This window comes from Physcomitrium patens, chromosome 22 (genome assembly GCF_059467195.1).
Source record: "Physcomitrium patens ecotype Gransden chromosome 22, ASM5946719v1, whole genome shotgun sequence".
Taxonomy (NCBI): domain Eukaryota; kingdom Viridiplantae; phylum Streptophyta; class Bryopsida; order Funariales; family Funariaceae; genus Physcomitrium; species Physcomitrium patens.
This window is the reverse complement of record NC_143431.1, coordinates 12,566,300-12,581,200: the sequence shown is the minus strand read 5'-3', so window position 1 is coordinate 12,581,200 and position 14,901 is coordinate 12,566,300. Positions and strand designations below refer to the sequence as shown.

Here is a 14,901-nt window from a genome sequence, read left to right as displayed (position 1 = left end):
CCAAAGCCAGGTGACTTGGTGCAAGCATCTGCTCTTCCTGATGAAAAGGCATTCGGTTTTGTCAATGTGGGCTTCCGTGACAGTGCTAAATTCGCCCTCCAAAATAATGTGGCCTCTAATGGAAATAAAAGCATTTGCAGCAACCAAGCTCCTCGGGTCGGAAACTGCTTGGTCAACTTTGATCACACCAACGGTCCGCCAACCTGCACGAAGGTTAATCCTGGTGAGAACAATTACAGGTACCCCTGGCAAACCGCACTCCCTTCCAGTGTTAAACCTTAAATTTTTACTTAAAAAAAGAATCACAAACCTTGCACAACAATACAGACTAAGACCCCACTTTCAACTCACCATCCGAGTCTAAGTCTTGAGCCAGTTTTAAATCACGATTCACAGCCACATCCCGACATGATGAAGCAGCTATCACAACAAGAAGTATGGTATCATTGTTGGCAGCCAGGTCGTGTGCCTACAAAAACGAGTCACGAGACAAAAAATGACAAAACTCTCAATCACAACAATATGTCCAAAACTTCACTGATGGCACAATGATCGTAACAAAAAGGATCAAATGTAACTATCAAAGAAACTATTTTTTGCTAGTGGCCAAAAACCTATTTAGATCAAAGTTTAACCCATTTCTACTAGGCCCCCAGCCTATTGTCAACCACGAAATGTCAAATCTAGTGGACAACAGGTCACCTACCTAGCCGAAATAGGACACCCTATATATTGGAAATGGGGGGTGATTGACAATGGATCAGCTAACTTATCTTTTGAATTAGTTTTGTAAAATGATTTAATATAATTTGAATTATTCATACTCCAACATATTTGATACAAATAATTAGAGATATTCATAAATTTTCCACCAACTACATTCTCAATAATATTTATTGACATATAATAAAAATTGAAGCAAATATTTATTGCACGTTTTACTTTTCATAAAAACCATCGAAACAAAAATTGAAGACCATGTATCCGATGCTTTCAATGTCGTGATACATTATCTAGTTATCGATACAATTACACAAATGCGGAATTTACTAATTGAACATCTCAATTGTTCATGCCAAGCACAACTAAATCACAAAAAATCCTAATTGTACTTGGATACTCACTAAATTCTGACTAGCTGAATTAAAAAGAAACATGTAAATTTTGGTGCGTTTCTCTTTGCAGCAAATGTTAAATCTGCCGATAGAAGCGCATTTACAACATACGAAATACCGATTCCGGCGAAATTAGCCAAGCCTGTCCTTCAGCCAATTGATAGCACCTGATGCGGCAGATCTGCGTTTCGAACAATTCAAACCACATCACACATGAAAATCAGTGTCCTCATTCAATTTGCCACATAATACTCAGTTTCGGCAAGCCAATTCTATGGTGGAAGTTCAATTCAAGTACCAGGAGAAATCGCACTCTTCTTCAAGCTACTGGATGACAAATATCAGAATAGAAAACCACAAATGTGAGGAAGGTCTGAGAAAAATAATCGACGGAGTACAATTATCTAAGAGAACTAATAAAAATTCATGTGAATTCAGTCTGTTCAGTAGGGATTTTGAACATAATTTACCCCACAGCATTCTTGATTGTTTCAATAACCCCTTCTGCTTCCTCCGATTCGTCAACTTCAATTTTCTCCTTCTCTAAAACTGCTGTCCTGCCGTCTTGACTCCCTGCTACAATGAACAAAAAGTGAGATTTCTGACAGAGTGGTCTCTCAAACATTCGTACAGAATCTCTGACAAATTACTCCCATAACAGCCAGTAATTCAAAAGGGAAACTGTCCTTCAACTGAGTAGTGCTTATTCACACGTCATGAGCAAGTTTTCTACCATGTTTGGGGGAAAATATAATAAAGGAGAAAAAAATTATAAACAAGTAAGGTGCATGACAGCATCAATATTCGTGTAGCATCAATCTGACAAAGTAATGATCGTTCTCGTACTGGGCTATTAAAATGATGAGGCTACCCAGGGTGACTGTAATGTGAGTTCAAACAAAGACTTTCGTGAGGAATTTCTTACGTTGTGGCCTGCTGCCATTGCTAGATCCCATTTTCACTGATCCTCCACGTCCCTTAGACTTCTGCAATCTCGCTAGATCCTCCACCAGCTGTCGCTCGATCCCACTGCCATATGAAATTTCAGGATTTGATGTCATGATAGTACAAAAAACCAAAAAGCCAGAAATTAAATTTAAAAAATCTTCGAACTAATCAGAATTCACCAACGAGATCAAGCATCCTAACTCTCAAACACACCTCAACCGTGTTGGAATAGTGATCTTCACAGTGAAGTAGTGATCCCCTCTCACATTCGGCTTGTTTAGTTTAGGAGCACCTAGCTTGGACATCACTAGTACATCTCCAGGTTGCGTTCCACTTGGAATTTGAAGGTCTTTAACACCTTCAACGGTCTTAACCTGACAGGTGCCACGACATGAGATATTAAGGAAAACCCTCCAACACAGACATGCACTTCTCCAATCGTTAATAATAGGGCGTGAGGAACTTAGTTTTTATCTGATGAAGAAGTTAGCACTTTAATATGACCAATACTTACAGTAGCACATTACTAACTAATTTGATCTCTTAAAATTTGGGAATTCACAAAAGAGCGGTTGGTCGATACCATATGTAACTTCCAAGGTATACCATGTATAATCGATTTATCGAGTTACGTACCTGTGTTACGGTACCCAGAATTGCGTCTGTGAAACTAATAGGTACCGTAGAATACAGGTTTATGCCGTCTCTTTGAACGCCAGCCAACTCCTTCACATTCAAAAAGACATATAGGTCTCCTGGTGGGCCTCTGTAAGACGTGCTTTTCAAATCAGTTCCTCGGCATGACCAATAAAGTACAAATGATTAGTAGTATTAGTATTATTATTATATACTCCATCAGTACCATATGAATGACCACGCATGCTACACCTAAGTCACCCCCTCGGCAACTTCTAGTCTATATACATAAATAGGCATACCCTCTAGGCCCGACATCCCCTTCTCCACGAACACGAAGTGTACTGCCATTGTTTACGCCAGCAGGGATCTTCACTTTGATATTCTTTTTCACTCTTATTCGACCTTCGCCTCCACATTTGCGACAGTAATCACTAATAACCTCGCCTTCCCCTCCACAGGTAGTGCAAGTAGAAACCTGAAATACGGACGAGCACTGTTAAGATACCCTGCAGATTCTATAACTTCACACAAAACTAACTATAAACTACTCTCATCAGTAGACGCTAAAATCCATGAGCTATAATGCTCTACTAATTATCCAGGCATTCCAACAAATTATGTACAGGATTTTGAATCCTCATCAAACACGCGAATGGCAGTGGAAGTTCTCTTAGTGATTACGAAACCCTTACACCAGAAACATTGGCAAACTATAGGCTATTAAGAGCATGGTCAATGCATTAAGGATAATTCAGTTGCAATTAGAATAAGAACCTGCGGCATGGTGATCATGTGAACAAAACCAAATTAACAAGAGGTGTATCGGCAAATTATTTTAGAGGAGAACTTTAAATACCTGAGAGAAAGTACCAAATGGTGTATCCTGGGTGCGCATCACTTGACCCATGCCACCACATGTAGGACAGGTCTTTCGACTGGTGCCTGCTCTAGCGCCACTTCCAGTGCAAGCTGTGCATGTCTCCAAGTGAGCAGCCTCAAACTCTTTCTCTGTACCAAAGATGGCATCTGTAAACTCCAAGGCCATGTCATACCTGATGGCACAGATGGTAGACCAATACACACTCTGTTAAATGTGATTCGTACGTACAGAAACTCTTCAAGCATTAGTACAAGAAGAGTACACTGTGAAACAAGTCTAGTATCATACATGGCATAACCTCTAGAACTTCTACACCAGTCCCCTTCAGAGACATCATCAGTTTCTGTTAGTATTGATCTGCAGCTCTGTATGAAACTTACAGAAACTCGTTCAAAATTCATTGTTGCATGTCAAATTTAGGAATTTTTCCAAGTCTCACTAAAACATACTCTTTGATGTCCCAGCTTTAGATCAGACTGATCCAACTGGTGAATGAGAAAGATTTAGAGAGACAAACCTAACATCGTCACCTTGAACAACTGTGGGTCTCCTGGTACCGCCCATGCCGCCCATGCCGCCCATGCCGCCCATTCCGCCCATTCCGCCCATGCTACTCCCAAAGAATGACTCAAAGAGATCAAATGGGTTCGTCTGCAACATATTACGGCATTTTAGAACGTCCATACTAATGATCCTTTACCAGGATTACACGACGAATTAGTTTCACAATTACACTGCACAATTGAGTAGCACTTCCCACGACAATTAGTTTCAGTCCTCCTTGAGACTTAAAAGAAAGATTGCACTCATACGTCTTCTACTACATGTTGCATATAAAAGCCTGGGTAAATGATAACAATACAGGAAGAAATTACCAACAGCTGTATCAAATGCTAAAAACAAATTGCAGAGATTGTTCTATTGAAGTTCTGCACAAATACAGTGCTAGGCCAAATCCAGTTTAAGCACTTGAGTTGGATCACGGCAAGGTGCTTGCACACTTTCCCACGAAAAGCATATATAGAATCATTCAACTGCCATGAATCACATTGGACAATCCTCATACAAATTCTATCAGCTATGGATTCATAATCCAAAGGAGAACAAAGAAAAATATTGTAAGGATGAACTTGGCCCATACCGCTCCATAAGCACCCGCTCCGCCGGCTGCCCCGCTCTTCACACCAGCCTCCCCGAATTGGTCATACATTGATCTCTTTTGGTCGTCTGAGAGTATCTACATATTCAAAAAGGCTCGCTAGTTTCAACTATCAACATTTGTTCTAAGATATGCATACGAATTCACTACGTAATAAAAATTTGAAGCTACAATCAGGAATTACTTCACTGTTTTCCAAAAATAATTTAAAGTAATGATCAATTTCACAATCAACAATCAATAGACTCTCTAAAATGTCACGGTTCCTCTAGTATGAATACTGAAAAGGGAAAGGGTGTTCAAGCACTACCTCATAAGCACTACTGATTTCCTTAAACTTGTCTTCAGCCCCTGGCTGTTTGTTAACGTCAGGATGGTACTGCGAAAATCAACGACACAATTAAATCATCATTTCCACTGCTCATCAAGTAGCAAGAACTAGTTTCCGGAATGGAATCAAATGGATGATTTAACTAGAAAATAACTTAGCAGACTAGGCAAAAATGTGACTAGAAGTGCAGTCCAAGAGTACAATTGAATACCCTAATGTAGAAGACGATAGAGGGATATAACGGATGCCACAAGTTAAACCAGGCGAGCGACATAATTGGCACTGAATTGCAGAGAAATGTTATGCTGGACCAAACTATTCATGCCCTACAATGGGAGCTGATCTAACCAATTGGAAAGATGCTCTAAATCACCTAAAGCATCTGTTGATCATTGTAGTGTCTAAACCTGGTAGCAGAGCACCATTCACCTCTACTTATTTGGTGAAATATCGGTGCCACCTAAAGCTTTCTCTGCATTCTACAGTGTGATGGGCCGACTACCAATGCAAGTTTCCTTCCTCTCTAACTTACAACCATCGAGCAGCTTTTTAACTCGATTCACGCCCACATTGAGTCAGATACACTGACTGTATAAAGACAGCAGGACACAGAATCTTATTCTCGAGAATTAGTGACTCTCAACATAAATTGAATACTCATGGGATCCTGAATTCTCGTTACTGAGGAATCAAATATGCGTTGTATCTAAATACTGCAGACCAAGGTTCTCAGAAGAGCAAATAGCCCAAGAAAATAAAGTCCTAAGGTGCCTCTGAATTACAGGACACAACGCACAAATATGAAGCACAGGAAATCCATTTAAGCTTAAAATACCGCTACTGCAAATCATATACGTCCTAGGGCAGAGATTTCTCCGGAAGACGCGGAGCAGAAGCATCCATTGCAAGGAGAATAATTACAATTTCATGTCCAATAAAAAATTCACGCCATTACAGCTTACCTTGCGCGCAAGTTTACGATAAGCACTCTTGATTTCCTGCTTGGTGGCACCCTTGGGTACTCCCAAAACAGAGTAATAATCAGCAGCCATGCGCACGCACAACTTCCCCCTCCCCCTCCCCCTCCCCCTCGATGTCTTGCCCATAGAACCACCCTGGCTCTCTAATCTAAGCGCACTCCATTGCTGGATCTCCCCTGCAAACCACCCGCCTCTTTGTCCACCTCCACCCAAAAACCCACGCCGCTCTTCCTCGCACAACCGAGTCCTGTTCACCAAATTCCCACTCCCTCCCCTCTTGGCAGCCTGCACCAGTCTGCTAGCTCTGCCCACCACAATAACCCTAGCCTTCGATTCCAACCCTCTCTTTCCAGCCCTCCTCCAGCTCGTCGCGGAATTCCTTCCTACAATCTCCGACGTCGACGCCACAGCAGCAACACCATTGCCCCTCCCCGTCGCAGGAGCGCTCCACTGCACCATTGCCATCGCCACTTCAGACAACACGTGCAGATTCTAAATCATGTCAAGGTGCTTAATCCTGCTGAATCTATCTATCGCTGCGACCCAATTCAACTACATTGGTTTAACAACGTATAGTCAGAGTTCTGAGGCGACACGAGCAGACACGAGCTTGGATTCTAGAAGCACGGTAATAGGTCCGGATGAGGAGTTCCAAAGCGACGAAATGACCTCCTTTCGGGAACCTTCATGTCGACCTCCTTTTCCTTCCTCCTATCTTGGCCGCTTGAAATTCCAGCAATTTCTCCCCATTATCGTGCAGTTTCTGCATCCACACGATAGACGCAAAAACGAAGTGCCATGCGATTTGGCCCGCCCATCCTGTGCCATCTGCACTTCAACCTCATGGTTTGCATTATCCACCTAGTTGAGGATGTAAACTCGATTAGGGGGTGAATGGGGATCTGGTCCTCCGCTGCAGCACCGCGGCGCCTTGGGTCGAGACAGCTAGTCGTTCACCATTAAGTGAACGAGCGCGATCATGCTTTAATTCGGGCGTCGCCATGCTGCCAGATTTGGCGTTCAAGTTTTGCAATGCTCAATACAGCTTATAGAATTGGAAGCCCCACCCACATCAACGCCCTTTCCCTCCTTCACAACCGTGCCCCTGCGGATCACACCTCCCTGTTGCAAGCCGAATCTAGACCTGATCCTCTCTAGAAGAGGAATATCATTTTCACGCCAACTTCACCTCTTGTTTTCTCTGCCAGCCTCTTCTTCGTACCAATCGCCTTCTCTTTTGGGCACAAATACGAATTCATTCTGATACTTTATGGATGTCTTTGATGTGTCGCAGATAGTTAGCGCTACTCTCCTGGACAGAGCCTGCCCGTCGATTGGTGCGAATCTCCAATTGTGATTTGAAACCCTGTCTCCTTAATGCAGTTTTGGAACCACAATGTTAATTACACAAGCCTCTTCACTAAATTTTCACAGTTTCGAATCGTGTCCTCCTTTTAACACCCAACGAGGTGACTTAAGGAAATTCAAATGCAACTTGTCAGCATTGCATTCAAACGGGAAGTTGGGTTTTGCAGTAGTATTAGATGTACTGGGTTAGAATTGGTTTATTTGATTGTTGGAGAGCTGCATACAAGCGCAGCGTGTGGTTGGAACAAAGCTTGTGCTCAGGTCTTCATCTGCAGGAATCAGTATCTGCACAGCACTGAGAAAAGTTTTAGCATGGATTTGAAGACGAAATGTACCGAACAAGGCGTACTCTTTCTGGCAGGAGATTTAATGAGTTGGGGGACAGAGAGGATTGTTTGTTCTATTTCTTGCGGGATGACTCATTTCCTGCGTGTAAGACATGACTTGAAAGGGTACAATCAGGTGGATCTCGGCAGAGAGTACTCAGTGAAGGACGCCAGACGCTGCAGGTGAGCGTGAAGACATTTTTTGTAATTGGCGGAGGTTGGGGAAGGCCATGGCGACGGAAATGGGATGCGGCTAGTGCAAGGGGAGAGGGACCGCAGAAAGTCAGCGTTGTAAGCGTACAGGGAAGAACAAGAAGGGGAACAAGAAGAGCTATGATTGTCAGGGTTTAGGGCTCGACTAGCGCCCTAATTGTGACACTGTCGGCCTCACCCCTGAACAAAGAGGAGAGCGATGAAGGTCACGCGTGCTTCAAATCTTAGGTCCAGTCATTCTTGCAAGCAATCACGAATGGTTTAAGCGTTAGTGGAAATGTCATAGCACTTTATGCATAGAAATTTCACCAAGTCTGAGGCTATGACTTTCTAGCTGCAGAATGGCGGCGTCCACTAATCTGCAACTCGTAAATCCAGCAGATTTTTATCGTTGGCATTGAGCAGTTATTTGAATTTTAAAATTCTTTGCACTGCTAAGTGTGCTATGTGGTGTTGCGTATGGTGCCAGTCAATTCTTGATGAACAAATCTCGACTCCGGAATTTCGTGAACCTAATACCGTGTTAGGTGCAAAAAATCAACCGTGTGAAATTCGCTCAAAGCGAAATGGCTGGCTTATTGACCTGACTTGTAGCGAGATCGATCATCACTTCGATTTCCCCAGTTGATGAGAGAATCACTGACCAGGGTCCTGCTTATTAAGTCCGAAACAGCTTGGTGTGTCTCAGAGGTTGCCGTTTTCGTCACGATTGAAGAGACATAGTTTTAATACTGTCCCGCAGAGTGCCTCTGCAGTCTGTGCTCAGTGACAGTATCTTGTTCTCAATATGAATATTCTAAAAGAGGTTGGGGCGCATTCTCTCCTGTGGCTCCTGCAAGGAGTTCTAATCCGCCTCTGTTGCATGCCAACGGTCTCTTCTATAACAAACTATGTGACAATTAACTACGGATCAAACATCTCAAAGTTCAATTATCCCAGATCATGACGACGGCGATGGTGGCCGCTCCCAAGGTTACGGCTGTGAATTTATGAAATGGCTCATTCAAACAATTTTTGGGAGGTGAGACATCTCCCTTCGCCAGTAGATGGTTGATTGCGACGTAGATGAACACCCCAGAAGCCATCCCCATGGAGATAGCATAAACCCAGTCGGCAGTGACGCCTTGCGTCGTAGCATCGATGATGATACCAATGGCCACGCCAATTGGAGTTGAGATGGCGAAGACTAGAGCATACGAGAAACAGGAGACAAGTGGTCGATTCGGTAGCATGCGCAAAAGTGCCACTCCCATGGCTAAGGCAGCAAAGACCTTGTGAAGTGAGATCGTCCATAGGACTTTCCATGCATCCTGTTTCGTCTCTGCACAGACCATTACGCGAGATTGCCAATTCAACTATCTCCCGTCAGGCAACTACGGGGACAAAACATGTTTCTAAAATAGTGCTCACGGATGGTTGAAGAGTTATGTAACTCACCTGCAACGCCGATGGCAATGCCTTCGAAGACAGAGTGGAAACAGAGTGCAAGAATAAGAATAAGTGCGTCTCCGAAGGACGTACGGTGCATGAGAGTGACCTTCACCACAGGCACGTCTGGAAAGGTTGAGGACATCTCTTTTGCAGCACACTGCACCAAAGAGACGGATTGCCAAGAGTGTAATTGAATAATATCTATTATTGTGGAAGTGCGGGTGACAAAAAAACATGGACGCAAAGGAATGCTCTGAACGACAGTTTTCTAAGGTTCAGTCTTCCGTTATACCTTGCAATCGCATTTCCCCTCTGTTGCGCACGTGCACCCTCTCCTTGACATTCCTTTTGCAATTTTCTCCTCCACTGAAACATAGTCTCTTGTAAATTAGCTACTTCATCCGAAAATTTCAGTGAATTGACCACATCATTGCAGTCTATCACTGCATGACCACATGCAGCTGTGTATATTGAAACCAGCAATTAGCGAACAAATACACAATTTAGTAGCCTTGAACCCGGCTTGTTGAGAGAAATCAACGCATAAAGATCATGGTTTCGAAATTGTCCACCAATTGCTTTGGCTTCAGGCCGACTAAACAAACTGGTGGACACTCTAAAGTTATGTGCGTGCTAATTCATCTTCTACGTCTCCGTTGCATGACACACCTAATGTGATGACACCTTTGACTTCGTCCACAGAAGCAGGCGCATGGGAATTGGGATCCCGCAAGGACACCCACTGAATGACCAAGTCGCCAAACATTGTGATCAAATAACCCAGACTCGCAAGAAGCTCAGCAAATGCGTAATCGTTCGTGGTAAGGTTTTGAAAGCCGTTGTGCGAGTCGCTCAAGAAATGTATCAATGCAGTACTCAAGAACACACCTCCCGAGTACTGGGTGCCCAGGACCAAAAATGAGCTGTTCCATCGCAAAAAATAGGGAGAAATCGCCGCGAAAAAGGTCGACCAGAACACAATAATCAGGCAGCACGCCTTCACAAAAATCAGGCTTTTCACGTGGAGGTTGGGCGGGAGAACTTTATCAACAAGATAATCCTGATACGAGCTAGCGCCGTGGGATGCAGCCGCAACCTGGACCAAAGACGCCAGAATAACTGGTAAAAGGGGCAACGGAACAGACTTCCCCATGATTACGAAGTGTGGCGTGGGCTCAGGCAGACACTGTTGAGGAGCACAGACATGAGCGACGTGATCAGAGGGGACGAGGAGGAGGAGGCGACTGAGGTTGCATGGCAGCACGACGATGGTGCGGTTGGGAAAAATACGAGGTGAAGAAAAAAACGTAGAAGAACGAAGAAGGAAGACGACACCCCCCCCCCCCAAAACCCACGAGGTGCTGGTGGATGGATGAAATAATGACCGACAGAAGTCCCCAATGAACGAAGAAGAATGCCATTGGCCCTCCCTCCCTCCCCTCTCACTCTCCCACTCTCCCACTTGTGTCACATCCCTTGTTCTTTATCTTCCTGTTTCCTCACTTTGTTGCTTCTGATGTTCCTCAAAAAAAAACTCAGTTAAATTTTCGTACCTTGAATTGATCTCATTCATGGTGTAAGCCCAAATAATTCGATTGTTGTTGTTTTTTTTTTTTTTTTTTTTTTGTAACATACTGCTTTAGAGTTTTTTCTCAAAGTCTGGACTTAATTGTTGGGAAACTTCCTTCAGATCTATGAGTGTAAAATTCCGTTTTGGATTCAGTACTGTTGCTAAGTTGATTTCATTTCACTTCACAATATTGTTGCTTCTAAAATTTATACTCATGAAATAACAACCAAGTCAAAATGAAAGCATGCATGAATTTATTTTCAAAAATTAAAATTAAAATTAATGTTGAAGATTTGTTATTCAGAGCTAATATCACTTGAATTTATTGAAAACTAAAACATCACAATTTATTTGAAATGCAATTGGAATTTAAACTAAAATTACTCTTCTAATTATTAAAGTGTATTTTTAAAATAAAATCATTTAATTTTTAATTAAATAAGAATAAATGCTACAATTAAGGAATTTTTATAAAAATTAAAATGCATTCCATTTCAACTCAAAATTTTATTTTTTGTTTATATTTATTAAAAGGATTTATTTCATACAATAAAGCAAACAATTCATATTCATATAAATTTTAAGGGTTTATTAAAATTTAAACATCATAGTTAAAAGGGCTATATTTAGTAATATTCTATTATATATTATAAGTTTTAATTTATGCCACAAAAAAATCAATAATTTGTAATTAATTCTATGCATGTTATTTTATTTGATTTTAGTGTTTAAAGACTAAATTAAAATTATTTTAATATAAATGATCTTTATACTCAAAATAGAAGATAAGAGGCCATAATTTTTAAAACTTTTAGTTCACTGAAATTAAGTAGCCTTACTTAGTTGACTTTACTCTCCAAAAAATCAATTCTATAAAACCTAAAAAAAATAGAATAGAATAAAAAAAAATTACATATTATAAATAGTGTTCCATTACATTTGAAGTAGGTCCATATAAAGGCGTGGTTTTTTATATTTTTAAATTAGAAATTTTATATAAACAATTATTATTTAAAAACAGAAATTAATTTTTAAGATTTTTTATAATTATGAGGATAAAAATATGAGATAATATGTTTTAATTTATAATAAATAATCTTTTTATTATTTTTATTGCATCTTCCTACATTATACTATTATAATGGATATCTACTTTATTTCAGTAAATAGAAGTAAGATAATTTTAAAATTTCTTCCATATTTAGTAATATATAAAGATATTGTCTTTTAGATCTTATTTAGATTTACTATTGAGCAGTAGTATGTGGCAATTTTCTTTCAAAAACAATTTAAAGTTGCCTCTTATGTACATGCACTAATGTTGTAATTGTGCCAATGCAAATAGTCCCATAGTCGTTCTTGCTTTAGCCTTATAATAAGTATTTCTTTCATCTCAAAATTTTTATTGTTATCCAATTCAATATACAATGGTAGTGGTTGTATTCTTCTTAATGTAATTGATTTTTTAAAAGATTAAAAAAAGAATATAAAAAATATAATATATCTTTATAAATACTTATAACTCAAATAAATAAGCAAAAAAGTTAATTTTCTTTTAAATAGAAAATAGTCTCAATATTAGGTAGTCTAATTTATTAAATAGTTGAATAGTATTTACATTATGAAAAAAAGTTGATATCTAAAAGATAGATATATAATTAAAACTAAAATAGCTATTGCCAAATACAAATACAACAAATACCAATTATCCAATCTATACAAGAATTGTAACTTTTCAACTAAGAAAGTCCTAAAATAATATGATCACATAGATATTTAATAATTTTAAATATAAATTAATTAATATGATTAATTAATATTAATTCTAATAGACCAGTTTTATAAATAACATCTTTAAAGGATAAAAGTTAAACATATATGACTGTTGCATCGACAACCTTGATTTCTTGAATTTATAAATTTTATAGATTCTTAAAAATTATAAGTTGATAAAGTAATAAAAAACTCTTAAATCTATATAAGCAAGGATTTTAAATTTTTAAATACTTAAAAATATTGGTATGATGAAGCAACAAGAATAATGAAATATTAATATAGGATCTTTTTTAATTTGTAAAGTAAAAGAATCTAACCACATGTTCCTTATTTGTTTGGGAATTATTTTATTTTTTTCAATGTATTTAGTAATATGATTGTATTCCTTACTAGATATATATGTTGGAGCTTTTTGTCACAATTATCAATCTTGTAGGTAGGTTCTCTACAACAAACACAATTTAATTCTCTTTGACATTTTTTTTCTTATTCAAAAATAAGTTTGAAGAATACTACATCAATTTGTACATCTTCTATTTTCAAATTTTTACTATAATTAGAAGATATAAAAGATGCCAAATAAAAATATAATACAAATAATAAAAAATTATCTTCTTGGTGTTGAAAAAGCTATTTATTGCACTTTACAACTTAACTAATGGCTTCATTGAGTGATTGTCAATATGAATAGATAATAATAGATCCTTGATATTATCTTATAATTTAACTAAAATTTACTTATTAATATCTCTTCTCTCCAATTTATATCACATACTAATTGTCATAAATCCAAGGCATAAATCAATATAGAACATGTTTTCTTTATCATAGCCTTTGAATCTTGATTGTTGTAAGATAAATTTTTTCATGTTCACTAAATGTTTTTTCAAATGTGGCCAAAAATATCTCAAAATTATGCAATATGATAAAATAAATCTCAAATAATGAAACAAATCAAAATAAATCTTGATTTGAAAGATTAATTCTAATCAAACCAATATAAGATACTTTTGTAGAATAATATTGAGGATGGAGCAAAGTAATAAGTCTTACTTGATTTCTAAAGCCACAAAACTTTGAATAAATTTCTATCAAATTTCTTTGAGAGACTAATTTTTAGTTCTTACAATGTTGAAATTGAATTATTATTTCAAATACATACATCTTCTAGTAAAGAAAGACCTTAATAATAGAAATTTTGAGAAGACTTGTTGTAGTAGTTAAGATGGTTTTGTTCCTTGATCATTATATATTGTCATTTAAAGTTTTTCATTTTTTTTGACAAGGTCTTTGTCTTGACTTTTGATAATTCAAGAGCATTTATAATTAAAAATAATTTGGCTTCTTTAGAATTTGACATATTGAATTACTTACTTATTGTTATAAAAAGGAAAGAAGAACAAAAAAAAAATACAAGAAATCAAGAACAATATTGGTCTAAAAGAGAGTAATCTACAATTTTTAGAATGCTTTAGTACTTTCAAGAAGAAAGATTATCTGCTATCTATTTAAAAAGATCAAGCTCTAATATTGTATTATGTCAGTTTCAACAAATCATTATGGACACATCATTTAGACAAGACAAGACAAGACTTTAAGAATTCAAAAAAACGAAATAGAAAATATTCACATTATATTACAAACAAAGAACTACAATAAGGTACAAGAACAAAACTAAAAGGCTCAAATTGAGCCATAGGGATTGCATTGTTGAGATTAAAGATCCCTTAAGCTTCAACTTTTATATATATATATATATATATATATATTAGGAACAAGAAAGCTCCTTGAGAAGATTTTCTTAATACTTTGAGGTGAAGTAAGCCTTTAAGAATCTTTTAAGATTCCTTAGAACCTTCTATGACCTTTTAGAAGCTTCTTTAAATCTACTAGAATCTATTAGAAACTTCTCAAAATCATTGGAAATCTTCTAGAATCTTTTAGAAACTTCTTGAATCTTCTTCTATTGTCTGTCTTCTGTAATAGAAAGCTTTTATTTAATAAATTTTTAAAATAGATATTTAGATAATATGACCCTTTAGATTAAAAATTTAAATACATTATCCTAAAAACCAAGTTGTGACATGTGAATAGTTTTAATTTATTATATTCATTTTAAAAATTTACATATTTAAATATTTATATTAAATACTAAATATATTAGA

The 14,901-nt window shown here is 37.9% G+C and overlaps 2 protein-coding genes across 4 annotated transcripts; both read right to left on the bottom strand.

Moving 5' to 3' along the window:
- Positions 1–909: 909 nt before the first annotated feature.
- LOC112275213 (uncharacterized) lies at positions 910–6,664 on the bottom strand. 2 transcript variants are annotated; one of them, XM_024505367.3, is made up of 11 exons: positions 6,035–6,664; positions 5,052–5,120; positions 4,724–4,819; positions 4,100–4,233; positions 3,559–3,754; positions 3,002–3,177; positions 2,700–2,829; positions 2,277–2,437; positions 2,041–2,144; positions 1,586–1,691; positions 910–1,296 (listed from the first exon to the last, which is right to left on the bottom strand). In XM_024505367.3, the coding sequence occupies exons 1-11, from the start codon at positions 6,515–6,517 to the stop codon at positions 1,248–1,250; spliced, it is 1,704 nt and encodes a 567-aa protein (XP_024361135.1). In that variant the 5' UTR covers positions 6,518–6,664; the 3' UTR covers positions 910–1,247. The 2 variants fall into 2 exon arrangements, with proteins under 2 accessions (XP_024361135.1, XP_024361136.1); XM_024505368.3 differs by having other exon boundaries at positions 1,586–1,688; positions 6,035–6,662.
- Positions 6,665–8,196: 1,532 nt separating this feature from the next.
- Positions 8,197–10,848, bottom strand: LOC112275214 (zinc transporter 11). Of its 2 annotated transcripts, none has more exons than XM_024505369.3 (4): positions 10,060–10,848; positions 9,683–9,756; positions 9,397–9,547; positions 8,197–9,280 (listed from the first exon to the last, which is right to left on the bottom strand). In XM_024505369.3, the coding sequence occupies exons 1-4, from the start codon at positions 10,541–10,543 to the stop codon at positions 8,886–8,888; spliced, it is 1,104 nt and encodes a 367-aa protein (XP_024361137.1). In that variant the 5' UTR covers positions 10,544–10,848; the 3' UTR covers positions 8,197–8,885. The 2 variants fall into 2 exon arrangements, with proteins under 2 accessions (XP_024361137.1, XP_024361138.1); XM_024505370.3 differs by having other exon boundaries at positions 10,279–10,848.
- Between the last annotated feature and the right edge of the window lie 4,053 nt (positions 10,849–14,901).